Source organism: Lutjanus erythropterus, chromosome 20, assembly GCF_056507025.1.
Source record: "Lutjanus erythropterus isolate fLutEry1 chromosome 20, fLutEry1.hap2, whole genome shotgun sequence".
In the NCBI taxonomy this organism is placed as follows: Eukaryota; Metazoa; Chordata; class Actinopteri; order Lutjaniformes; family Lutjanidae; genus Lutjanus; species Lutjanus erythropterus.
In genome coordinates this window covers 10,226,947-10,254,805 of record NC_139336.1, presented here as the reverse complement: position 1 = coordinate 10,254,805, position 27,859 = coordinate 10,226,947, and the positions used below count along the sequence as shown (strand labels likewise).

The window sequence follows — 27,859 nt, the reverse complement described above, 5'->3', positions numbered from 1 at the left end:
CTTCCAGTGACCACTGGTCCAGTAAAGCAGATTCTGACTCCATCCTTCCAGATTCAGGCTGGATAAAAGGCTATCAAACCCATAACTCTTCACTGTAGGCGACTGTGTTTACTTTATTTTATGTTAGGTTGTAGCAGCTTCTATAAAGTGAGATAGGCTAACTGCAAATGCCGTCGAAACATCTATCTCCTGAGCCAACAGCCCTGGTTCAACAGATGTGACCAGGTTAAAATAACAGGAGATAAGAAGCGAAAAGAAGACGTAGCTGCTGCTCAGCTGAAAGGGCCTCCGCGCGATTTTGGAAAAAAAAACAAAACTCTACCTGAAGGGAAATCTGTAGACTTTTAATATCTAAGATGAAATGCCTTGCGTTTCTTCCCTCGTGTGCTGTTTAATTGCAGAGTTCGCGATAAGCCTCGTGCTTGTGAGTGTGGCGTCGCTGCAGCTCGGCGCGCGTTGGTGGGAGTACCCCCTGCACAGGTCCCTTTTGCAGTGCGGATCCAGTAGTTGGAGTTGTTGTACAGCGAGCGCGTCAGGGAGAGGAGAGGAGTGGAGAGCGCAGCAGCTGAGTGAGCAAACAGAGGCAGAAACATTAGGTTATCACCCGAGACTTATCAGACGTCGACCTGTCACTTTTTACCGCTTCGATCCTCGAGTCCCGGCTACTTTGAAGAGCGGATCAGCAGCAGCAGCGGCGGCGGCAGCAGGAGCAGCGGCGGCGGCGGCGGCGGCGGCAGAGACCCGGTCTGGTTTGGTCTGCCGGAGCCCGTGAAAAACTCCCGATCGCGGTCGTCTCAGCTGGCATGAGCTAACCTACCATACAGACATGGAAACCAAACCGTTCCTATCATTGGGTAAGTTTGTTTGTTTCATGATAAAGCTTTGCTCTGTTGAGGTATCTGATAGGACTTTTCGTCGGTGAAACGTGTCCTTTTTTTTGCCCCCTTTTCTCCCTTTTTTTTTGACAGCGGCTTACGAGTTGCCAAACGCATCAACGCGTTCAGAGCTGTTGACGAGCTGCAGCGGACGTTGTCTTATTTACATTTACTGACAAACCTATAGTTTCTACTTAAAATCAACTCAAAATAAAGCGTCTCCGTGTTGCATGTGTCATGCTGCTGACATCTCGCCCGGGATGAGCCGTGCGCATACCTCCCCGTGCGCTGCAATTCAATGTTTTAACTTCGCTTAAAAGTTTCATTTGCGTCGTTTCAACAAGGAAAAGTGCAAAGTTTTCCACTTTTGCATGTGAACGAATGGGTCTGAACACATTTTGAAAAATACTGCAGAAACTGTTCATTTTAAATTGAAGGAGCAGCTACTTTTTTTTTTTTTTTTTTGCTCTTACAGCACGTTTCAATTAAAGGGATAGTTCATCCGAAAATGAAAATTCAGTTATTATCTACTCATCCTCATACTGATTGAAGGTTGAGTTTAGTTTTTTAGTCCATGAAACTTTGATGGAGCTTCACAGGAACAAAGAACAGCTTTGCAGAATCTGCTAAACATTTGAAGTGAATGGTGACCAGTTTTCAAACATAAAAAACAACCCAAAATAACTATAACATGCCTCCACGCTGCTCATCTGTGGTAATCCAAGTCTCCCAAAGACCTGACATGCTAAGTCACCATGTTTATAGTCTAAATCTTCACTGTAGATCCTTAGCTTGGAGCCACATTCACATGTGTGTGGACACCGTCTGAATTGCGTGTGTGTGGTGTGTGTTGGGAGTTGGATTAGTGGTCACTAATCATTTTCATTATTTGGGAGATTCTGCAACGCGGTTTTCCTGTGAAACTCCAGCAGTGTTTTGTGGAATAAAAAACTTAACTCGACCTTCAATTGGCACGAGGGTGAGTGGATGACTGAATTTTCAGTTTTGGGTGAACTTTCCCTTTAAGCCAGCTCATGTGTTGTGTGCAAGTTGTTTGGTAGTAACTCTGATTTAAAAAAGTGAACTTTATCTAGATTTTCATGTGACTTGGTTTAACTTGTGGCTAAATGTGCTTCTGTTTGACTCTGAATATGTAGACTGTAGGTTTGCAATTGAACGCAAGCAGCGTACAAATTGGGATTTAAGCTCGGTTTTGTGCCCCAGCAAAGTGACAGTCTGTGTGAGTTTGTATCTTAAAACTGTGCTCAAGTAGTCATTAGTGGCAGCTTCATATCAGTTACAGATAGGTGACACAGGTGTGGGATCTGATCTATGTGCAGTAGAGTTGTCACAAGACCAGAACTTTAAACTTAGATACAGTCAGTCGATCATTTTCTTGATTAATAGTTGTTTGCTTTTGTGGTGAAAAATGTCAATCGTTGTTTCCAAAAGCCTAAGATGACGTCGTAAAATGTCTTGTTTTACTCACAACCCAAAGATATTCAGTTTACTGTCACATAGGAGTAAATAAACCAACAAATATTCACATTTGAGAAGCTGAAATCAGAAAATGTAGACTTTTTTTCTCAAAAATTATGTCAGTCATTTATCAAAACAGTTGGCGATTCATTCAATAATCGATCAATCTTTGCAGCCTTACAGGTGTGCTGGCAAACAGAACAGAAGTACTTGGCACAAAAATCTAATAATTTACACACTGTACACTCTGGTTTTGCTGTCACAATATGACAGTAAATAGACTTTTGTACTTTCTGTACTGTCATTAATCAATATTATCATTTTCAACATGTGGTATAGAAAAAGTATTTTAAGTATTTTAACAACCTTGTTGTCTGAGTTTTGAGCAGGATCCCAGAGTGTAGAGGACACTTGATACTTTGTGTGGTTTCATGGAGGGAGAGTGGCAACTTTCACTTTTCATTTTTCATGTTTTTTCCAGAAAGTAGAGAGCTACAGGAAAAAGGCAGCTTTTATACAGCAGCCATTGAGTGTCGTTTTTTTACACTAATATCATATTGAAGTTAAAAATTCTGGTATTGGGACAACTCCAGTGCTTTGTTTGTTTTTCTAGAGAGAGAGTGGCAAATTTCATTTTTCATGCTTCATTTTTCCAGTAAGTGCAGACCTGAAGGAAAAGACAGCATGTACACAGCTGTCATAATTTTAAAAAAGTAACACAGCGCAGGTTTGTATTTCCAGAAAAACTTCAAAAATAATTCTGTTTTGAAACCCTTTGCATTTAAAGGTCAATTTAAAGTCAATTTTTTCAGAGGGGATCCTTTTGATTTCTAGTTTAAACACACAGAGTCACACACACACACAGACACACACAAGCACAGCGCACTGTAAATGATTAATGCTGAACGCTACTGTAAGTTTGTCAAAGTGAACAGAGCGGACCCTTGTCCCCTGTAGCACAGATCCTGCACAGAGCTGCAGGCGAGCCCTCTTATTGTGTCTGCCGCTCTTTCATGAGGGCGTCACATTACACCTCGACACGTATCATCAGCCGCCTGGATGCACCTAGGAGATTCAAGTTGGGGAGGCGGGGGGGGACTTCTGAGATGCCGGGCGGCTTTCTTCTGTTTCAGGCCCTGCTCGCTGACACTGTCGCCACAGCGCCCTTTATGTGGCTTCCCGAAAATATGCTAAACCGCCAGTGTTACACACACTGACAGGCTGTTATTACAGGTGCACCGTATTGTGTGTCCACGCTGAAAGTGATTCGAGTTTCAGTCTGGCTCAGAGTGCGCCAGAGTGGCCCGTACAGACACTCGACAGCACATACAGGCAGTCTCAACACTTGATTGTGTAAATGAGGAGGAGCAAGTTTTTTTTTCCTTGGATCTCATCTGTTCCTCGTGCTGTATCAGCAGCTTCTCCATCGCCTGTAGTCCTAATCTGTCGCTCCTGAAATCGCCATTTATATTTAAACTTGCTCCATCAGGGGTCCACTCGAGTGCTGATTGTTAATTGGCCACTTCAAGGACGCCGCTATCCGCGGAGTCCTTGAACGTATCGATTAGCCGCTTACTCAGTGTAATTATCTGTCGTGCCGCATTAGAAATTCTGACATGCAACTGTTTGAAATGACAGCCAGTACATTTCACAATTATAGATCGCTTGTTGGCCGTGATGACGACATCCCCCCCCTTTGGCACTGTGCTCTCGCTACTGTATGCTGATGTGCTGCCATCAACCACCCCTCTCCCCCCACCCCTCCTCTCCATATCTGACATTAAGCTGCAAAGACTGAAGGGATGACATTGAGAGGAGAATGTGTCCTCTTTTTCAGAGCAATATGAGGCAGATCATGACAGTCTGACAGTGACTTTAACAGCGCGCATCTGAAAAGGAATGGAGAGTTTTTCCAACACTGTTGAGGTGTAAAGAATTTTTCCTGTAAGCCAGATGAACTGTAGGTATTGATTTCCTGTTTGGTTGATTGTTTTTTGGCACATATGTCAGCGCCTAAGTAGTTCTCCTTAATGGAGTTTCACCTGCCAAGTGTTGTTGTGCATGTCTGGTTTTATTGGTTTTATTGAGCTTTTCCTCATCCAAATCTGAGGTCAGAGGATAAATTGTGTTGGACAGCGTGTTGTTGTAATTGTAAGGTTCTCAGAGACAAATTTGGGCATTTCAAATAAAATCGACTTGACTATATAATAATATAGTCTATATTATAATTCACTGATAGGGCATGAGTGATACAGGAATTTTGGGGTCGATGCCAATACCGAAAATGTGAAAAAATTCTGATATCGACATACCAGCAGACATTCTTTATACAGAATAGCGCTGGAGGAAGTAAACGATTTTTGGATGCATCGTGATTTTCCCTTGAAAGATTAGGAAAAGTCAATAATTGCAAATTTGAAACCCAATTCTGTTTTGTAAGACTGAGCTGTACTTTCCTTATGGTTGGATGGTGAAACGAGGCAGATGTAAAAGTTAACCTTCTCAACTAGGCGACTGAGAAATCCTGCATTAAAAGCCTAAAATTTTGATGTATCAAGATGCATCCATGATTGTTTTATAATTGCATCGTCAACCTTTGAAGCGGAATCGAACTGTGAGATTCCCACCACTAATACAGAATATAATATCCAGAATGTAAACATTAACATGACAAAGATGTATAATGGAGGCAAGACTTTTATTCAGTTTAAAAATACAACTTTTTTAAGAAACTTTCATATTTTGTTGTTGTTGTTGTTTTGGAGGCCTCTGTGGTCAAAAGCAGTAGCATTTTGAGTGTAATTACCACAAAATATAACACCAAAAATAAAATTACCTGAATAAAAATCTCCTCCTGCTTCGTCTCAACTAGCTACTATGCTACTGGCGTAACTTTACCTAGAAAAATGTAAACAGGCGCAGTCCATTGGATTTCAAGGAGACTCTGACCCGGTGGCAGCCATTAAGATCAACAATCGAGAGTAGCCAATCTCCTCGAGGATGGCCTTGTTAACTTATGTAGGTCATAAAGACATATCAGTTATAAATTGAGACTGTTTCACAACCACTTAAAAACTCCTCGTAGTAGCTGTAAGTCCTTAGCTTAAATATTTGAAAGATAAAACAATTAAACTTTTACGAACCAAATCATCTGCTCTTGTACAAATTTTGTATGCTCAAATAAACTAGACTGAAATCTTAATGATTCTCTATGAAACAAAATTTTCTTTTGACACATTGCGATTAATTTATCACTTTTGAGAAGCGCTTTTTTTACCACCTGCTAAAGAAGCTTGTGATTTTGTTTTGTTGTTGTTGTTTTTTACTTAATTCGGTAGAACTAAACTCTGTGGTGCTTTCTGTTTGGGGCACCATAAGGTACCCCCAGCACACACACACACACACTTTCACACACAGACAGACAAAATCAATGAAGTTCATGGTCTTTGATGAGAAAGTGAGATTCATGTGTGTGTGTGTGTGTGTGTGTGTGTGTGTGTGTGTGTGTGTGTGTGTGTGTGTGTGTGTGGTGGGGGAGAGACTGACATTCCTTTTCTGGCTGTAACTCAGGAACAAAGGTAATACAGGGAGAGGGTATGTGTCTGCTGGGAGGTGTGTGTGTGTGTGTGTGTGTGTGTGTGTGTGTGTGTGTGTGTGTGTGTGGTGGGAGTGGGCCGGTGGAATTACACTGCCAAAAGCATTTGGCCAAGTTTGTCTTTTACGGCCGTCCAGTTTTGTGTTCCTGATGTGATGCTTTTGCTCCCCTTTTGAGAAAAGGGGCTGCAGCTGTCATTTTTATTGGAGGAGTTTTATAGCAAGACTTAATGGCTTAAAGTGACAGCTCTCTCTCCCTCTCCTTTCTTTTTTTTTTTTTCCCTCTCCCGATCTCACCCACAAGGCCTTTAACTCAAGCAAATCAAAGAAAACTTGCTCGCCTTCTATGTGCCCACCCCGCACTTTCCCACCCCTCACCCCCGCCAGCTTCCAAACCCAACTGTAAGAAGAGAAGAAAAGATTTATGCTCCAATTATGAACACAGCCAGAGAGTGTGTTTTTTTAATTACAGCACACCGCCACATGAAGAGCGGACCAGTGTTTTGCTTTCTTCATGGAATATCTCTGGCTGATCAATGCAGCGTTGGCTCCAGATGAAACAGTGCATATTTTAGCCTGTCATGCTCTCTCCTCTGCAGCCCACACTTGTTTATGTTCTAAACATAGTACGAGTCAGAAACTGCTGCGAGGCTTTCTGATGCACAAATCGCGGGAATGACTCACAGGCTCGTTAATTATTTGTGTAAGGAGCTCCTCGCTCGCAGGAGGTCTTTATTGATAACGGCCGCACTGAACTCTGCACCTCAGACCTTGACCTTTGCCCCTCATACGCTCGATCATCTCAGGAATTCGCCTTTGGCGTTCAATCTGTCTTTTAAAGTGTTTAAAGACAGTAGCTTGTAGTTCTGTCTTTCTTCATTGTCTTTTTTCCTCTGTTTGTCTTTCTTTCTATCTGGCTCTTTATTTCTTTCCTTTTTTTCCCATTCTGTGTCAGGTAGACTTGCAGTGATCAAGTAGATCAAAAGAAAATGAATTGCAAACTAATCATTTCAGTCATTTTCAAGCAACAATATTTAACATTTGCTGGTTCCAGCTTCTTAAATGTGGGGATTTGCTGCTTTTCCTTAAAATAAATGAAGAGACCTTGGGTTTTGGACTGTTTTTCAAGTAGAGCTGCAATGATTAATTGATTAGAAAAGAATTACTTAATAATTGCCACCGTTTTGATAATTGATTATTCAGTTTGAGTCATAATTTTAAAGAGAAAGTTCTCTGATTACAGCTTCTTAAATGTATGAACTGTGTTTCTTTACTCCTCAGTGACAGCAAGCTGAACATCTTTGGGTTTTGAAGACAACAAGATATTTTAGGACTTCATTTTGGGCTTTGATTGCCATTTTTCACAATTTTCTGACATTTTAGGGACCAAACAACAAATGTATTAATCGAGAAAATAATCGTCAGATTAATCAACAGTCAATAGATGTTAATTGCAGCCCTAATTTGAAGATGTCACGTTAAACTCCTGGGCTCAGTGATGAAGGCTAAATGATCAATCCATTAACTGTTATAATAATCAGGAGATTAATTGTTTCTGAAAATAATCTCAAATTGTGGCCCTAATGTTAGTTTCTCTACCAGAAACACAGAAAATCAGCAAACCTTCAGACTTTAAAAGCTACTGCCAGGATGTGTTTGCCACTTTTTCTGCTCAATAGATGCTTTTAAATGATAATCAACCAATATTTTCAGCAGTAATTTCAGCAGTAGTTTGGATTTGCAGTAGCTCGCTTGCTCCTGTGAAGAGTTTCACTTTCGCTCAGTGTTGGAGTCATCTGAGCACCATTAGTCTGAGGGGTTTATTGCAGGTCCTTCGAGTGTCTGAATGGCTCTTCCGCGGGCTGGCGGTATTCAGGGTGCGTACAGCCACTCTTTTGAAGTGGAAACGTAGTCTCTGTGGGGAATTGACCAGATCACGCTCATAATTCGCATTGAGAGGAAGGTCGGTTTGCCCTACTCGAGCCAGAACACTCTTCTCTGTGAGAGACGACGAGAAAGACGGACGACACTGAGGTAGCGAGAAAGAACACAATGAATTGTTATTATGAAATTTAAAATCGTGCCAAGAAATCAAGAAAAACCAGCAGCTGTCAGAGGCTAACTACCCTCTCCACTCCTCCGCAATCCCCAAGCTGGCATGTTTTCAATAATAAAAAAACAACTGTCAACTCTTCTTCTGTGATCGCTGTAATGCATGGAAATATCTCGGCTGTTTGGCGGTTATGATGTGTTTTGTAATTAAGTTATGAGCACATAGGCTTTGATGGGTATTCGCTGGAGAGGGATGACGAATCGAGTGAATCCTAGATATGTTATGCTCCTTCATGTCATTATATTTCCTTATCCCCACGTTTTTTTTTTTCTGCACAAATTATAATTGGCCCCAATGAGAAAAAAAAAAAGATTTATTTCACTTAAATTAGTCATGAGGAACAATGAGGCAGGAGCGAATAGGAATTTTATTTTCTGCATCCAGACGATAGGTCACAGAAGTAAGATTAAACCACAGTGGCTTTACATGTTGTAATAATATGTATCTGTTACACTGGCTGCGATATCATCAGTGTGTAACATGATCAAAAGCTGGAATGATTTGTTTGATGTTCCAGCTCTCCGCTGAGAAGGAAAAAGAATATGATTGTGGACTCCTGCTGTGAGGCTGTTTTTCTAAAACTGTATATTCAGGTGTATACACAGCACTCTCCCTGTCGTTTTCGCACACACACTCAAAACACCCCGCGTGTGGCTCTGTGTATGTACATGTAAACACTCGCCGCCGCAGCAGAAACAGAGCGAGGTAATTAAGGCTGTGTCTCTCGCCGCTCCATCCTTCTGAGGTCACAGGGAGCGAGAGGAGGTGTCCCAGAGTGCCTCACGCCTGCCTCCCTTCCTCCCTCCCTCCTCACCACCACGACCACCAGCCGCCGCCGCTGCCGCCGCCACCACTGCCGTTATGTTTGTCTGTCACCTTGCCAGATGCCAGGAAGAGGGGTGGGGCTTCCATGCACCTCTGGGCACAGGGCCACGGAAATCCCACAGCATGCAAAACACCTCCGTTATGTTCTGTGTGTGCATGTGTGCGACTGCTTGCGAGTGGGTGGGTGTTTGGGTGTCAGCAGAGGGCTGCAGTTTTCAGAGCAAAGAGTGAAGGTTATGTGCATTTACACCCGCATGCCAACAAATACATCTCTTGGCTGGGATCAAGTGGCTCCAATATCCATTTGCAAAGCAGATGAATTGCTAGCTGCCATTTTTTTTAAAGAAAAGGGAGATTAACACACAGCAATTTCGATAGAGCGAGATAAAAAGTGTCTCTACCAATGCTGTGGCTTCCAGTCTATGTCTGTTTAATTAGTGGAAGGTTTTGTCATCATCATCATCATTGTGAGTGTTAAGCCAGTCTCGAGTGTTTTTGTATTTATAGAGGGACTAAGATTTTAAAAACACAGTGGTTCGCCAAGGTACATCCAAAACTGGCTAAGGATATCCCCAATTTTTCTTTTCCCGGTCAGGTAGAGGTTTGTACTGGCACAGAAATGAGATCTGACCCCAGCGAGTCGGCCTCGCGCTGCCAAGATTGAGACCAATCCCAACTCAGGGCTCAGTTATTTCTTCTCCAGAGAGAAAGATATACCCTGGCTTTGAACACACAGAAACGCTTTCATAACTAGAAAAATATCTGAGGACAGCAATAATTTAGATTTGACTTTTGACAGCCACAGTGGCCCGTGGGCGCAAAGGACAAGCAGCTTATAATAGCCAGTGACTCAGTTCCCTCAGGTTATGTTTTCAAACAAGGGTTATATTTTTAGGCAAACTTCAGATGTGATATTAATGGCCCTATTTGCATTTATTAGACAGTAGTACGCTCAACTTTGCCTTTCCGGTGCCATGCCATTGTTCTGACAGACCATTATTTCAAAACACCAATAGTCTTAAAAATGTCCCATTGGACCAAACAACCATTTGTCCAACAGCGCGTTATCCTGAAAACAAAAGCCCATTGCTCCAAACTTAGGTATGCAGCTTAACTGACATAACTAATGCACCTATTTCTAATCCAAACCATGACATTTTTTCCGAAACTAACCAAGTAGCTAACCAAACTGTGACTGTTTCACACCATTAACCACATGTTTCTGTTTGGACTCTCGTACAAATGTGCTTTCAGTCCAATGGGACATTTTTAGACCATTGGGATTTTGGAATAAAGGGTCATGGGACCAGTTGGCACCCCTGCCTTTTCCCAGTACTGACCTGATAAACCTGACGTGATCGTGGGTCTTGATGTTCCCAAAAAGAACATAAATCCCAGAATCTTTGAGCGTTTTCAAAATCTCCATCCCAAACCTTTTCTTTATTTCATCCGTTAGCTTGACATGCCAATGCAAGTTGTGTAGGCTCTGTTTCGGAGGCCATAAATAGCACTAATGACACCTTAGTGTTGATTCATTGAATGAGTAAGAATAAGTGGTGCAATGACAGCTGTGATGAGATCATATTCAACTAGAAATAGAAATTCTGTAGCTTCTCTTCTTCATTTGTAAAAGTTTTCTCCTTCACTGACTCCCTGCAGCTATTTCCTCCCCCTGCTTAAGAAACTCTTAAGCTCCATAAAAGTCCTTCCCGCTACTTTAAACAGTTCTTCACCTCAGGAGCTCTGGCTAAGATGCTTTGAGAATTGCCTTTATTATGATTCAGTCTTAAATTTTAGGGGAATTTCTAAGCAAATGGCATCATGCAAATCATCATTTCATTTGTGCACTAGGACCAGTCAAAGCACAGGAAAGTTTTGTGAATACTGCTCCTCACCTCCACAGCATGATGCTGCAGAGAAACATCCCACCGGCTTGTTAAGAACAAATAAGCCAACATGCTGGTTAAGTCAGAGCAAGTGTGTCTGTTTACCTGACATATGTAATATTGTATGTAATAATGGCTACTTTCTGTGGGGATAGTGGAAATAATGAATGTCCCCCATATAAGCTCTGCTCTTAATGAATACAGCATCCAAAATAGCAACCATAACTGCACAAAATTACCACATTCCTGATAAGAGCACATGTACAGTAGCCGCTCTTTATCATGCTCCTGTTTCTATAGTGACCGTACATGTTTTGTAAAGCTCTGAAGACCCCCGTTTCACAGACACCAGCTTTTCATGTTTGCATTACCCTCTGGTCTTTTGTTCGGTATCCTTGAATATCTGATTTCAGTGTAAATGTTACAAAGTAAAAGCAATTTTCTTTCCCTATCTTGCAAGTTGACCTCGGAGTCTTTGGTTTGCCTCATTTTAGAGATTGTTTCCCTCTTAGTTTTCCCTTCCTCTGGTTCAGCCCCGCAGGTATTGAGAAGCTGTTGAGAAGCAACCAGATATCAACTTGTATTTCCACACCGCAGAGGAGAAATCACTGGAGATGTGATGCTTTAGAAAGTTTTCTCTGACGTTCATGTCCTTGCCACAAAAAAAAAAAAAAAAACAGGATTGGGGTCCAAACTTGGCGAAGTGTCCCTTTAAACCAGACTGTAAGATTAGAGGCTGCGACTGCAATTATGATAAACAGAAGATCCATTACAGGAGTTACCAAACAGTCTGGATTACTGATGAGATGGAGACCGAGGGACATTTAGCAGACACAAAAGTAATGGGTCATCTCAGAAATGGATACTAGGCATAAATACGCGTGTGCTTCGTAAGTTGTAACGTTCAAATTATTTTCACAAATTACCGTGCACGAGAAAGACGATGATATGTGAGATAACAGGGTTCCTCTGTGGGTTTTTCCTCTGCCTGCAGCACAGAAAGAGTGATTAACTCTTTGTTGACGCCTGTAGGTCTAGCATGTTCATACATCCGCCCAGAGTGTGATCCCTAGGCCTCAGCTCACACGCACACACCTGTTTGCATGTGCGCGCGCACACACACAAGAGACATGCGCACACGTGCAGACAGCCTTCACAGAAGTCTGGAGGGCTTTGTCACCTATGGTTAGACACCTTGCTGCTGCAGCCGTCTGGTTTCAGGAATGTTCTCAGGAAGGTGGAAGGGTGTTAAGGATAGGAGGAGGAGGGGCCGTCGATCTGGAAAAACAACACCGGCAACGCGCAGCCTCCCACTCTCGATATTGACAGCTGAACATGCTGTACCGATCATTTGCTTTGAAGATGACTGCAAACACTTGAAATGAAAAGTGAAATTTCCACTCCTGCGGTTGGTTTCTTTAGTTGAAGGCACGTAGACGGCTGTTCCCTCCCTTCCTCTACCCACAACATTCAGTCTGTTCAACACTTTATTGCCCCAAAAGGGGAAATTTGCTTTGCAGACAGCCACATAATATTAGACAACAATGAAACACATAATAAATTGCCGTCTTGACCACGATAAGACCAGAGTGCGAACTAAACACTACTACTTATTCATTGAGAATAAGAGGACTGAATGATTGCATAAAACATATTAAGTGGTGACTGAGCTGAGTGCTCTTTCATACTGGCTTTAGAAACTGTGAACCTGTATATTTGCCTGAGAAAACCTCATATTATGTCACTAAGGAAAATGGCATAATAAATGGATTATGTACATGGCTTTGTGTCACTGTTCCACGACAGGGTGCATCACTTTCTTTATTCCCTTAACATGAAGAATTCAGAAACTCAGCGCACACGTTAATCTGACCTTCCATATGAATCTGAAGAAAGTTGAGCAACCAGGTTTTGCTTGACAGACAGAGACAGGCAGGCACTGGCCATGCCTTTGTCATCTGCATTCTACATACCAAAGTGCTGACAGTAGCGCGCACAAACGGCCCCGACAAGTTCAAGTGTCACATTTAGGATGCTTTCTTCTGTTGCGGCCCGGAGTTGGGAAACAGGAGAAGGCTGCGGATTAAACGGGACGGATCTGAGCGTTGAGTTGTGTGGCGGAACGGGACCGTTACGGGCAGGACTGTGTGCAGCTGTGTGGATTTATGTATTTTGTGTGTGTAGGCATACGACAGGGTGGCAGCTAACAGTTACTTTCAGTTTTGATTAATATGTTTTTGAGTATTCAGTTCACAGTGACATAAAAGAGAGGAAAGCAGCAACTCTGCACATTTGAGAAGCTTGAAGCAGAGTGTGTTTGATGTTTTCGCATGATTAAGTTCCAGTGTGCAAGATTTATGGGATTTGATGGCAGAATATGACAGAAATATAGAATATATATAGGAATATATATTAATATCAGGACTGCACAATATGGTAGAAAAACATCAAATTGCAGTTATTTTGACAATTTTCATTATTACAGAAGAAAAAATGAATAAAATTGTGATATCTGTTGGGGTCTGTACCAAACTTTAATTTGAAGAAGATTTTTAGGTCAGGGCATCTCTGCAGCACTACAGTACTTCATTATATTGCTCTTTCCTAATACATTTTTCCTTTATCAAAAAATTATGTTTATACTGTTTATATTTACAGAAGCTGCAGGCAGGTTGGCATGTTGCACCTAGAGCTGGGTATTGTTTGGGGTTCTACTTTTTTATGATACTAAAAACTATATTTTTAAAAGTATTGGTGTCACGATTCTCCAAATCCACAGTTCGATTTGACCCTCAATTTTAAGGTCGCGATTTGATTAAATTTCCGTGAAAGCTCATTTCAGTCAATTTTTGATTTGATAATGAAATTGTGACGTCCCTATTTAAATGGTACTGGTACCTAAATTGTGCTTGAGCTAATACTTACAAAAAGAAGCACAAAATGATGGTTGAAACTGAATATTATATAAGCTGTCAACTGTTAAAAGTGAAGTGTCAAAACTTTTAACCAACTTACATAACAAATTCACAATATAAAAAAAAAAGAAGACACATGCTGCGAGGCCACAACGGACACTGTTGGTTCTGCTGCACACTTGGTGATTTAAAGTGAGATGAGGTGTTTGCAATCTGAAAGCTCACCACCTCTAAATCCTACACACTAGTCCTTCAGACAGTTAATCTGGTGAGCAACTTGACTAATCGTTTCAGCACTAGGCACATTTGCATGTATTTGAGTAACAGAAGGGGTATGTGTGTGTATGTTTGGGCATGCAGATGTGTCAGCGTCTACGAGCCTGCATATGCGCTCTTTCATGTGCCATGTGCATGACTAGCAGACGCTACAGCATGTACGTCCTAAACCCACGGTGGTGCTGGTGGTGGTTTGGGAAACGCACTGATTCATGAACTGGTGTGTATCCGCAGCAGCGCAGACTCAAGCAGCTGAGAATCAGTGTGCTGTCTGGGAGAGGGAGGGTCAGGGGTTGTGGCTGGGTCACGCTCTGTGGGAGAGGAGCAGCCTCAGCAGACATGACAGCGTTTGTATGGAGGTGAGGAGAAAGGAGAAGTGATGGAAGAAAAAAAGTGGGGGGGTGGGCACTAAACTGGATCGGAGTGGAGGGTTGCAGAAGGAAGCAGGAAGCATGTTGTTTTTATTTAGGTCTTGCTTCACTCAGCGCATGGCGTTTTTTTCTCTCCTCGCATCAGTGTGGCTATTGTTAGTAACAGAGTTAATTGTTAATTGATCCAAAGAGCGATAAAACAAGGTACCTAATCTCCCCCTCTCTGACACACACACACACACTCACACACACATATGAGCTGGAGAGAATGAGAGTGGATGTTTATTACAGGATCCTAGTGGATGCTAAGGTGCCCTGGGGGCTATTAAAGCCCTCACTTAAAAGGCACTATCAGGGAACACTGTTGTGGGCTGCCTGAAGGAGGGAGGAGTAGACGGGTTGTAGAAAGAGAAAGAGGGGGCAAAAGAGAAGAAAGGGAAGAAAGAGAAGACCTTGGAACGGTGAGCAGAAGGAGGGAATAAACAGAGTGAGCACATCTGGATTGCCTCAGCAGAATATTTGTGCAACATCTGGAAAAATTCCCTGGAATTTAAGGGTCCCCTCCTTTCATTTCAGTTATTTTTTTTTTCCTCCGTCTTTTCACTTCTTCTTCTACGTCCTGTTTTCTGCATCTTCAAAGTCTCTTACCCCGGTGCGGCAGGCACGTAAATACTCCTGTAGTACTGCACGTTGAGCCCTTGCAGACTTTATAGCGGGCCAAATTGGGCCCATGTGACCAACTCCCCTTTGTGCGGGGCTGGGCTAATTAAGTGGCACAGAAGTGAGAGGGCACCCGGCTGTGGACCCAGGTCTGCGCCGGTCCTGGGCCAAACACAACCCCTCATAAAAACAGCAGAAAAAAAAAAAAAAAGAGAAGGGACTAGAATTACCGCCTTGCAGTTCTATGCCTCTGCCAAGTTCCAATTTACATCCATGTCTGTACATGCAGTGAAGGAATTTAATAAAAGGTATTAAGTGTATTGTTTGATTACTATATTGACATGTATGATTTCAGTGAATAATTTCCCATTAGAAATGTGTTTTACACTGTTTACACTTAAGAGACTATTTTACAGAGGAGTGATAGAGGGCTGAATATTATGATGTCACAGTGAAGTTGATCTTTGGTCTTTTGGATATAAAATGTCATCAGCTCATTCTTTCAATCTATTAGATATGTGTGTGCAATTAATACTTGAGTTATTGGCAAAAGTATGCTTTGTGAGGTCATAGTGGCCTTTGACGACCAAAATCTGATCAATTTATGCTTGAATCCAAGTGGTCAAGTGTACCAAGTTTGAAGAAATTCTGTCAAAGTGTTGCCATGTCACCCCTGAGTCCAAGTGGACATATTTACCACGTTTGAAGTGTTCTTAAGATATTGTAGTCACAAGAAGTGGACTTTTGTACCGAATGTGAAGAAGTTACTTCCAAGTGTTCCTGAGATATCGCGCGAGGTCACAATGACGTTGAACATTGACCTTAGACCACAAAATCAAATTAGCCCGCCTTTAAGTCCAACACGTGTAACAAGTTTGACAGCATTCTGCCAAAGCATTCTTAAGATATCATGGTCATGAGAAGTGGGACCAAATATGAAGAAATTACCTCAAAGTGTTCCTTTGATACTACATTTATGAGAATGGGACAGACGGACAATCTGAAACTAAACTTTAAATCAGCATGAAAATTAACCTCTTTGTTTTGTTTTCATTAGAACTAACACAGACCTTTCTGGTGTAGCATGAAAGAGCCGCTGTATATGATGATTAACAGGCTACCTTTGTGGTATTTCAAAAAGAAATTTACCTTTTTCATGTATTGGTTTGTTGTCATTGAAAAGCATCTACACAGAGTGTGTTCATGAGCCTCCCTTTGAGGTTCGAACTCCCAGGAGGGACAAGAAAGCCTCAGTATTGAATCAACACCTTCAGTCGATTTGTATCGCTCAGCTTTCACAGAGTTCACGGCGGTGCGTTCAGCTACGGGGCCCTTACACTACATGAGAGATGCACGGCGAGGCTCTTTGTCCGTCTCCGCGGCAAGATCACAAGCCCGCTTCTCTCTCCTCTCATCAGAGCCCGCGTTCATTAGCGATTAAGATTCAGACGAGCTCCGAGCGCCTTCTGTCTTACCTGGGAGAGGCTCCTCGTGGGTCGGCGGCGCTGACAGGCAGGTAGCGGAGGGGAGAGCGGGAGAGCGCAGAGGTACATGCTAATGCGGCGACCGCGCTGATCAAAAGAGATGCATCACGGTCTGCCTCTGATGGGCTCACTGATGCCGGGTCTCCCCTGAGAGCTACAGTACACACAGGCAGGAGCAGGGCAGCGATCAGAGGGAGAAGTGAGGGGAGTGGAAGAAAGATGGGAGGAGGGAAGAGGAGAAAGACTTCGAGGGCGATAGATGACAGTGAACGTGTGAAAGAGGGGAAGATGAAGAGAGAATTCCAAGTAGTGAATCGATAAAGAAATTAATTGCAAATTGACTCAACATTTAAATTATTTATCAAGCAAAAATGCACAACATTCACAAGTTTCCAATATGGATTCCTTCGTTATCTGGTTACTGAGCGAGGAGGCAAACATGTCGTTTCAGCTGGTCAATCGTTTCTCTTTCTATGAATACACCGAGCTGATTTTTTTTCCCATGTTGCTCTGCAGTTGGCCTACATCTTTCTGCCTGGCTGAACTGACAAGTTGCACTCCTTTCTAGGAATGCTGATGTTGATGATACAGTCCACTGTACGTGTGTGTGTGTGTGTGTGTGTGTGTGTGAGATGTTAGATTATGTTTATGCAGTGCAGCCTGTTTATCTGTCAGTTGAGTCTGTGCGGTGTGTAACAAGGGGTCGTTATTGTTTTCTTTTATCCAGATTAAAAAACAAACATGAAAATCAGATTACAAAAACACCATTTAAACAGTTTTTTAAATGACTTTCATTAGCAGTTTACTTGCATTTTCTCTAGAGATGCAATGATAAATCGATTATTAATCAATTATTAAATTGATGGACAACTGTTTTGATAATTGATTAATTGGTGTGAGTTTTTTTTCTTAAAAAAGCAAAATTCTCAGATTTCAGCTTCTTAAATTTTAATATTTTTGGTTTCACTACTCCTCTGTAATAGTAAACTGAATACCTTTAGGTTGTGACAAAACAAGACATTTTAGGATGACATTTTACAACACAAAACAGAAAATGATCAATGGATTAATCGACCATGAAAGTAACTGCTGGTTTCAGCCCCAGGTTTCCCCGTTTTCTCTTTCTCTTTCACTTTGCAGTTTCTTCCTGTAATCTGTGGGGGGGGTGTCCTCTTGCTAAAAAACAGTGCAAAGCAAAGTTTCGTTTTCAAGGAACTGAAAAAGCCGATTTTCATTTGAATTCCAAGTGAATTATTGTGTGATCACTTAATCTGTCAATTTTTTTTGATTCACGAGCCAATTGTTAGGTATAAAATAGCCTTTATACTTTTATAGAGTCAAGGGCATGTCTTAAAAATGTCTTGTTTTGTCCGACCACCAGTCCAAAACCCCATATTATTCAGTTTATATGACAGAAAACAGAATTCATTTGTGTCTGTCATCTAGTGCCATTCATTGGCAAGAATCTGGTGATTTGATGTCACGATAAAAGGGTCAAAATATTGGGACATATTGTGTTACTGTCAACAAGGCAAAATGTTGCTTTTTTTTTTTAAACAAATTTTAGTGAAGTTGTCATTTAAATGTGCATAAAATCTGAGTCAAGAACTTTGTTTTTTTTGCATTCAGAACAGTGAAGACAGATACTACACAACAAGATACATACATGATACAGATACATACATGATCATTAATATCAGCGTTCTTAGAAAGATGTGTCTCACTGTCAGGGTTTATCCTCATCAGATCATGTCAGTGTGGGAATTCATTCCTTCAAAATGTGAATCCGAGAGCCGGAGGGCCGCGTAATACACACAAACTCTACACCCGGCTGCACTGAGAAGCATTTTCCCTGTGCCTTTAGGTTATTGCGTATGCAGGCATCTCTGTGCGGCCTTGCAGAGTGACCTTGCTCTGGCCGGTCCACTTGCCTGTCCCTTGATCCAAATTAACTTTGCTGTTTTGGGACCCTACTTTTTGAGAGGGAGCACCATTGCTCAGCTCTAAACCGATCTGACGGTCTGTCTCTCTTGGTCAGTAATTGTTATTTGATATAAGAGTTTTTACCCTGGAAGGCAGATTTAGTATTTTTGGAGCAGCCTTATGCTTCGCTGGCTCATCGCATCTTGCGGCGTCTGCAGGTAGATGTGCAGTGATGTCATCGATGACATTTCGGTCGCGGGAGTTTGCTGCAAGCCCTCAGAAAAGTGCCTCGCCTCTTGACCTGAACTTCGCTACCGTATGAAAATAAACCTGATTGTTATTGCTGTAGTTATTTGATTTTTATGCACCCGAGGGCTTGTCCTCTCACTCCCAGTATGCACAGTAAAACTTCAAATAAATCCTTGAAGGTTAAGCAAAGAATTTCATGTTTTACCTCATAAATGTCTCTAATAAACATTAACACAGTGATTGTTTAGTGGTGTGATTCAGTGAGCAGCAATAAGAAAATTCTCCAGTCATTTTTAAGTTCTTACCTACAACCCTGGTGAATGTGAGAGGCATGAGAAGCCGACTTGTACTGGCAACTATTTTGATACTTGATTAATCAGTTTGAGTAATTTTTTTAAGAATAAAAGTCAAATTCTCTGATTCCACCTTCTTAAATGAGAATATTTTCTGGTTTCTTTACTCATTCAGGACAGTGAAGAGAATATATCTGTGTTTTGGACAATAAAAGACAGTAGGAGACGTCATCATGGGCTTCGGAAAACACACATTTTGTGACCCAAAAACTAATCAATTAATTGAGAAAATAATCAACAGATAAATCAACAGTGAAAGTAATTGTAATTAGGGTTTGTGATACTGTATCAGTCCTCTAAAACACTGTATTGTGATACTGTGATCTATGCAAAGATTTGTTTTTCTAAAACAAGATTTAAAAAAAAAAACTAAGCAGTATCACTTTGCTTACAGTATCACAATATATCACAACATGTGATTCATGTAATATGTATTGAATGTGTAGTTTCTGGCCAGTGCACAGCCTTCATGAAACAGCTACAGAAGTTTGATATAGAATTAAGTTTTCTCCTTGATTATCATGTATTTAAATGAGAAAAAAAACATCATCACAACCAGTGAAACATGCTGTTGGCAGTTAAAATAGCTTCTCTTGTTGGCCAAGATATTTTATGGTCAATACTAACATTTTTTTGTAATGTGGAAGGATTTTCGTATAAAACCTGAGCAAGTAGATGGAGTCGCCCTTTAATGGTTAACATATAGTCCCCATCATCCCATTTCTGTAAGCGCATATTGTAGCATGAGGGATATTTATGTCACTTAAGGTCATCTGTGCATGTTTTCCTCCGTGTTGTACAACTCCGTGGCTCTGATCATCATTGCAGCAGCTGCCTGGTTCATCTGCTCTTTAAAAAACAGTGGTCTAAACGCCCTGCGCCGGGCCCCGTGACCCTGAAAGCCCGGGGGGTCAAACCGATTGGAGAGAAGGGCCACGTGCTGGTCTGGGTCGTCAGTGTCATTACATCACATTGATTGGCTCAAATCCGCCGGGGAATCTCCAGTTCTGGTTCACTTAGTGAAATTATGAGCAGCTAGCGACAGATTTCGGCCCAGTGGCCAGCTCTCTCTCTCTCTCTCTCTCACACACACAGTCGCACACTCAGACACGCTCACATGTACATTTTCTGCGCCTGTGTCTCCCGGTCTCAGCTGACCGTTGATGTGAATGGATGATTGATATTCCACAGGCTGGCCTCCGGGGGATTGACTGAGCTTATGACTAGCTTAGCCTGTAGTCCTCTGCTTGATTGGCAGATATAGTTCCCTTTTTCAGTGGAACAGAGTGGGTGGCAGGAGGAGGGGCTGATGAGATACCAGTACCTATTTTTTTCTTTTTTTTTTTTTTTTTTTGCATCTCACAAAGTGTCACCCTGCATTAAACTGTTTGTGCATCTCAGTCATTCATTTGATATTCCACTCCGACAGGCTTTGAGTCACTGTAAGAGTGCATCAGTCAGTCACTGTTGACTTTTTACCATCAGAGGCCTCACCTATTTTTAACTGAGCACTTCTTACAGTGAAATATTTACTTTCATTTTCGTTCTTGATCGATTAATCATCAAAAGATAGTGAAAGGTGTTCAGCACAGTTTCCCGGAGCTCAAAGTGACGTCTTCAGATTGCTTCTTTTGTTTAACTAACAGCCTAAACCCAAAGACTCTTCATTTGCTGTCATAGATGATGCAGAAAAGCAGCAGATCCTTAAATATAAGAAACTAGAACTAGCAGATCTTTAACATTTTTGTTTGAAAATTCTGATTTATTGATTATACTAAAGTAGATGGCAGCTCATTTTTTTTCTAGTCATTGCATCTCTAAAAATATTGTTGTATTTAACTTCTGTAGCATTTAGCTAAACATAAGACCCCTCAGTATTTGCATCTGTGGTGTACAGGACAGTGCACAGATGCAGAATTGTGTGGCTGCACAAAAACTTACATATTTTTGTTTATATTGTGAAATGAAATGATCAATGACAGTGTTGTGATCATTCTGCATGCAAGGCAGCAAACTTAGGTATGGTCTAATGTCATCTAAAATGCAACAGACTGCTGTTGCAGCTTCTGACTTTAAACTTTAAGCAAGAGGATTTGAGGGCCATTTAGCAAACCTGAAGAAAAAAAACTTATGTGGCTGCAGCTCATTGCATTTAACATTACTATTTATTATATTTTGCATTTGACAGATTGTGATATCAGACAGTGTGCATTACAATAACAGGATAACAGATTGAGGTTTAGAGAAATGCACAGGGATGACCTGCCATTGAGGAATTATAAATAAAGGCAATCATAAATACATTTCTGTATTAGCTGGTGCTGAATCCATGTGACAGTGTGCGCTGGAGATTCACTGATGAGAGACGGTGTGAAACAAGTGGTTGGTAAACAAGTTCCCTAAATCACCACAAACACAAAACTAACTATGATGGAAGTGGAGAAAAGCGAGAGAATCAGAGCGCCGGTGACGTGCTTTCAGCAGCACAGGAGAGACGCTCTGCTTTGGCCTGGGATTTTATACCTGAACTATGCGCCGGAGGACGCACACTTTTACTTTCTCTGACTGTATGAAAATCTGATGTTTGCAAAACATACTGATGTAGGCCAATCGGAGTCGTCTAACCTTCGTATTGAACAGCCTAATCCGTGCAGTCAGGTACAGGTCTGAAACAGAGTCACGCGGCCCGACCGTCCAGACGTCACGGCACACTTTCGCTGTCACTTTGCAAGAACTTGAAATATGTGACATCTTTGTTTTCCACTGTCCTTTGCTTTTACTTGGAATAATGGACATTGCATGATATAGCCATTAGCCTGTCACAATGGAGCTATCACATACTGGAAACCGTGTTCCCTCCTGTTATGATCATTTTCATGCTATCTCAGCCTCTCGCTTTGTTTCCTGTCTCGGAGGGAACGGCTCGCTCGAGTCTGTAATGCTCTGTTTTTGTGCTCACTGAAAAGCCTTCGCTTCCAACCAGAATGCAGTGCAGCATCACACGCGCTCCCTATGCCGAGCCTCATCCCCCACGGAAGAGAAATAATTTATAAAATGAAAACTACATTTGTTGTGTAAATGACCACATGCTGTAGGATATTTAATCCTGCCTGCAGTCGATCCCAGTCATGTGACTTGACCTAGTTTTGTCTGCCTCCCTCTGCCTGTCTCTCCTCTGTTCCTCTCTTTCATTCTCTTTCTCACCCTCTCTTTCTCCCACAGTCTCTAAGCGTTGCTCTGTTCTTCCTCTATTCCTCTTTCACTCTCGTTTCTCCCTCTCCTTTCCCCCTCCATTCGTCTCCCTTTTGTTCGCCCCCATGCTGGCTGCCGTCTGTATTTCTGTTCCCTTTTCATGACTGATCCAAGGATTTGTCTTTTTCCTCCTGGTGCGTTAATATCTGCAACCATGTGGCCGATAACTCTGTCCTTGATTAAGTGCTCAATCCAAAGCAATTTCAGAAATGAAGATATCTGTCAAACGATGGCAGTGAGACTCTCACACAGAGTGACTGCAGGTGCGACAGCGGAATATGGGTTTTTACTGAAGTCGTGAGTCATCTCGTCATCCTTGACTAACTCAGGATTTTTACCCACGAGACAGTTAGGCAGAATCACTTCTGCATAACTGAAATGTCAACTGATGAATAGCGAGCTGGTCAGACTTTCTGTTTTTCATTAAGCAGCATTGTGAGGAATCTCACATCGTTTTTTCCTCTTTGGGTTTGCTTTTATCCTCAGTTTTGTTCGCTGGCCCTGACCTCTGAACCCCACAAATCCTTTTTCAGTCTGTTAATTGATTGGCTGTTGTGAAAGACGCAGTACACACCGCATGTTTTTCACTGTTGCTGCACTGTTGATTCGAATCTCTCCTTGTCAGAGTCAATATAAATCTTATATCTAAATGATAAAACAATTCTATTCAGTGTAAGAGCAACAATTATCTCAACTTAAGTGTTACGCATTTCACTGTGACATGTGGGTGTTTGTCTGATCTTGCTTTGGGGTTTAGATATCGCAGACCGACTTCTTATTCAAGGTGCATTCAAGGCAAACAAACAGACCTGTGCATACCTGTTTGTTTGCATTGAAGAATAAATTTATAGTATCATTTCACCAGGATACACCAGAGTGCCTTCATTTTTTTTTTCCCCATGGTAGTCTGCATAACTTCCTGGATCTTGTTGTGTTTTTGTACTTTTACCGGCCTCACGCCTCAGCGCTTCCTTCTCCCATTATGAACTTGTAATTGCTTTACTTTCATACAATTTTGCTCTCTGAATGAGTAGTTTGCTTTTTAAAGCAAAGAAATAAAGTAAGGGGTGGGCAGATAGCTCAGTTTGTTTTTCCTGTCCTCATTTCAACTGTCTCAGAAAGCCCCCCAAAAATATTTAAAAATGACAACAGCTGTGTGTGTGGCTACACTTAGTGTGATCTGTCAGTCTTTGAAACAGTGAATGGGACGGAGGTTGCCTTTTCAGTGAGCTTTGGCTTGTAAATGATTTTTTTTTTTAAGTGGGTGTTTATTGAAATGTAAGCTACTCGTCTAGTGATTGTTTTGTACTGGCTCAGCCGGGCTACACAGGATGCTAAGACAGGTGACGCATTTTGAAACATGAAACTTCTCACCCTTGTGTAGAATGCTATGTGGAAACACACTTTTTATTTTCTTTTTTTTTATAGCACAATAGCTTCTGTTTTAATTTGATAAGGAAGTGAAATAATTTTGAGGGTGTGTGTATATAAATATGTAATTTACCCCTGGTGTAAAAGGTGCTGGAAAAGCATGAAAATGCACATTGAAAACGCTTGAATTTGATTTTGCAGAAGGTGTGGGAACCCCTGCTTGTTGTCCCCTGTATTTTCCAAGCTTTGAGGAGTGGGATTGCTATACATATGGATAATCCAATAACATAAAACAGGCTAACAGGGCTGATCAGACAGTGCAGACAGTCATAGAGAATGGGGCTGCATTCGGGTGCACTCAAACTGTGTCACCTAGAGGTTTAAGTTGCTTAGTCATCCTCAGAAAAGTGCTCTAATCTGAAAGGCTGTCACCTCCTCAAAAAAAAAAAAAACAGAGACGTCTGACTTTGACATCAAATCTGTTCTTGTAATACGTGATTATATTCCTGGCATATCGAAGGAATGTTCTTTTATTGATGCTGAAGAGAGTCAGAAATCTTCCAGTCCGGCCAGTCTGCAGGTTAAATATTTAATATATGTTTACATTTAAGAGTACTTCCTCACCTTGTGATTCACGATGTCACCTGCAGCAGGCAAATTACCTTCAGCTACACATTCTTGTCACATAGGCTGAGAAAAGTGTAAAATGTGCTGCAAAATGTGCCCTTTTGATCCGAGAACAGAACAGATAAATGGTAAAATGGATAGGCGGACGTCTGTAACAGCAGCTGTAGCCTGCTTGGCACAGTCCCGGAGCGTAACGATTTGGTCGCCTCTTGGAATGCGTGGCATGTATCCATTCCTGAAGAGCACAAGAGATCACTCAGGCTTTGGAATAATACTGTAACCCATAACAAGCCTCAGCCTCAGCTGTCTCACTCTCCCGGGGAGCAGCGCACACTCGCTACGCGTCGGCGCTTTTACACATTTCACATTTGAATCCGCGCAAGCTGTTTTCCGTGTCGCCACAACAAGTGGTTTGTTGTAGGCCGTTGTCTTTCTTTAAATACAAATGAATAATGTAGCCTGGGTGTTGAAGCTTTCACTGTCAAGGCTGTGTGAAAAAGAACCCCTTGATTTGACTTGATTTGTTCAGTGTTCAGTCGCTGTTTCAGAACAAACTACAGTAAAAATGTCACTTCTTTTTTGTCTTCCTCTCTAAATCCAGAATACTGAACTGTGGCACCAGATCCGAAGCATCATGAATCACATACAGCAGTACTATATGCAAGGTATTACATTCACAGCTCATGGCTGGACAGCTACATTATCACAGAGACGTTTTTTTCCACCTTGAATGGCGTTCAAGGGGTGAAAAAATGATCATACAAGAATGATTATTCTTGGTAGGAATCATAAAATGTAATGAAAGTCTTTTATCATGAAGCTTTTTGCAGGATTGGACCATTTAAGAGTAATTATTTTACTGCTGGCTTTAAAGGCTCAGCAAGGTCCAGCTCCCTGCCATATGTCATGATTTTTATGTAACATGCACAAAAAGCCAAAGAACAAGTTGAGACCCAAAAGCCAGAGCTTTTCTGGACCTCCTCAAGTCTTTGCTAAAGACCTTAGCATTATTTCGGCCTTTGCCTTTTCTAAAACTACTTAAGATGTTACTTTTGTGAAAAAATAGTGTCAAACTATTTTTATTTTTTATGCAGAATCCAATATACAGGAAATAGAATATATACATGAACACACATTTTATGAAATGATCCCTCACAAGTAGTTTATACTTGTGACAAAGTATGTAGTGGTGAGAGGATACAGTTACAAGAAGCTTTATTCCCCAAAATGACATCATGTCACTGAAATGGTAAACTTTCACCATTATTTTACATCATTTTAATACCTATAAATAACAAAAAATATACAGAGCAAAATATAGACATATATTTAACCTGAGTATAATTAAGAAAAAATATTAAATATACATGAAATCATGCTTTTTTCACTTGGGTCAGAAATTTACTTGCCTGATGTCAACTTTTTCTTGTCCCTGTAGAAGTATTTTTCATTTCTTAGTACTTATCAAATAACACCAAAGACTAAAGTTGATTTTCCTGTTCAATCTAGGGCAAAGTCTAAGGTGATTAAAATGTCTTGTCTTGTCAGTCTACAACCCAGTTATATTCAGTTTTCTATGATAATAAACACAAAACAGCGGAAAATCTGCATATTTGAGAGGCACTTTTTACCATAGAAAATTACTTAACAGATTAATCAATAATCAAAGTAGTATAATTCTTTTAATTCTTGCATTTTACCTGCTCTGGATGGACAGTTTTTATTGTGTAGCCCTGGAAATGCTGCTTGTAAAACTAATAAATAAAAACTATTTGCATTAGGTCCTATTTAAGAATAAAAAGTTTTCATACACCACATCGGACAACACATATGCCGATACTAGTCTAGACTGATATATCTGTGATAGGTCAGTATTGGGCTCATAATATCGATCGACTGATATATCGCTCGGGCTCTAACTTTTAAAAGTGATGTGTATGGACAGATGTTTCTGTAACAGTCTTAAGTGGATTTCTTCAGCCCTCTCGCACACTTGCCAAATAAATAGCTTTGTAAAAAAGAAAATGTGGTCGGCCTTCAGTTTCACACAAATAAAAGCTTTGCCACGCTTCTTTGAATTTCCTTCACAAGCGGCTTGCTTGGAGCTTAGATTCCAGGATGAAATAAGTTTATTTTCAAGAGTCAAGAGTAAGAATGAAAAACAGCTCATTCTTGAGGTACAGCAGTCTTAATCCGTGTCATTAATATGGGAGCTGAAACGTTGATACTTGGGGGTTTTACTCTGTGAGAGAGCCCTGTTGTCTCCATTCATCATCTTGGGCCAAACGCTCCATTCCAAAACTTGACTTTCCTCTCTAAGCACCGTTTTCCTGTCCAAGTCTTTCGCAGTCCAGCCTGGCTCATTGTCATGCAGCGATACTGAATCAGAGGTGTGCACTTTACAACCAATTTATTGTAGATTTGAAATCCTGGGCAGGATTATTTCAATATTTCCTTCTGGAGCCTGCTCCCTAATGGAGCTTTACAGTCAACAGGCTGGAATCAGCATTACTGGTCTTAAAATCCCCCGTTCATATTTAATGCCGCCAACTTAAAGAGGCGTTTTAGCCAAAGAGTGCACTTAATCCCCGTTTTTAAAACTGTCCTATGAGTGGTCTGTCTTGTGTAGTTCTTATTCTACTGTATTATGAATTTCTCTGTTTTTATTGTCGCTGCGGTTTTGAGTGCACACCCAGGCAGAGCAGCTGCGGCTCCAGATGTTTTTGTTTCAGGTTTTGAATTATGTACCACTTCATATTAATATGTTTCACATAACAGACTCAAACACTGTTTCCCATGATACATACGTGTGGCTTTCTTTCAGTAAAGTTTTTAAAAATGCAGCTGCATTGCCACATAATTATCCAAAGATCATGTGTCTAAAAACATACAGAAATTGCCTTTTATTTTCATAACACTTAATCAATGCTGAACATTAGTTCCTTCTTCTCAAATCTATACAAATCTGTTATTTATCCTATATTTCTTATATTACCAAACATTTTGAAGGTACAGCTAAAAGTCCTGCATTGACAACTTTTCTGGTTTCTTTGCTCCTCTATGACAGTTGTGGATAAAACAAGACATCATATTGGACTTTTGGAAACACTGATCAACATTTTTAGCCATTTTCTGGCATATTATAAACCAACACTAATCTATTAATCAAGGAAATAATCGACAGATTAAAACACCATGAAAATAATTGTTAGTTGCAGCCCTAGACTACATTTTTTGTGAGTTTGTACATTTTCCATGCCAGCTTGAGTGAGTAGGTGCAGTGGGCCTTACGCCAATGGAATAAGCAAATGTTAATGCAAGTCTTGACTTCAGCATGTGTCGACCTTGATTGGTGAATTTGGGTCAGAGTTATAGAACAAATTGTTCACAGGAGAAGAACAGAGGACGTGGGTGGCAGCACAAGTCCTTCCTTCTGTTGTGTCCTTGGGTGTTTGTACATGTTTACATCCTCAGTACGCGGATTCAAGATGTACTCGGCAGAGGCGGCAGGAGGAGGTTAATGGGAGACTCTGTACTCCCGTAGCGATGGAAGCGTGGGCGTGTAGAGTCAATTTAGCGGGCTAACAGGAAGCGTGCTCTGGGACC

The 27,859-nt window shown here is 41.2% G+C and overlaps 1 protein-coding gene across 3 annotated transcripts in view; it reads left to right on the top strand.

Moving 5' to 3' along the window:
- Nucleotides 1-466: 466 nt before the first annotated feature.
- The window catches only part of rxraa (retinoid X receptor, alpha a), a 136,529-nt gene continuing 109,136 nt past the window's right edge, over nucleotides 467-27,859 (top strand). Inside the window, exons 1-2 of one of the 3 annotated variants that reach the window (XM_084746505.1) lie at nucleotides 467-854; nucleotides 24,855-24,918. In XM_084746505.1, the coding sequence (XP_084602631.1) occupies nucleotides 24,888-24,918 (31 nt within the window). In that variant the 5' untranslated portion in view covers nucleotides 467-854; nucleotides 24,855-24,887. The remainder of the gene's footprint in view (nucleotides 855-24,854; nucleotides 24,919-27,859) is intronic. The other 2 variants (XM_084746507.1, XM_084746506.1) reach the window with 2 other exon arrangements.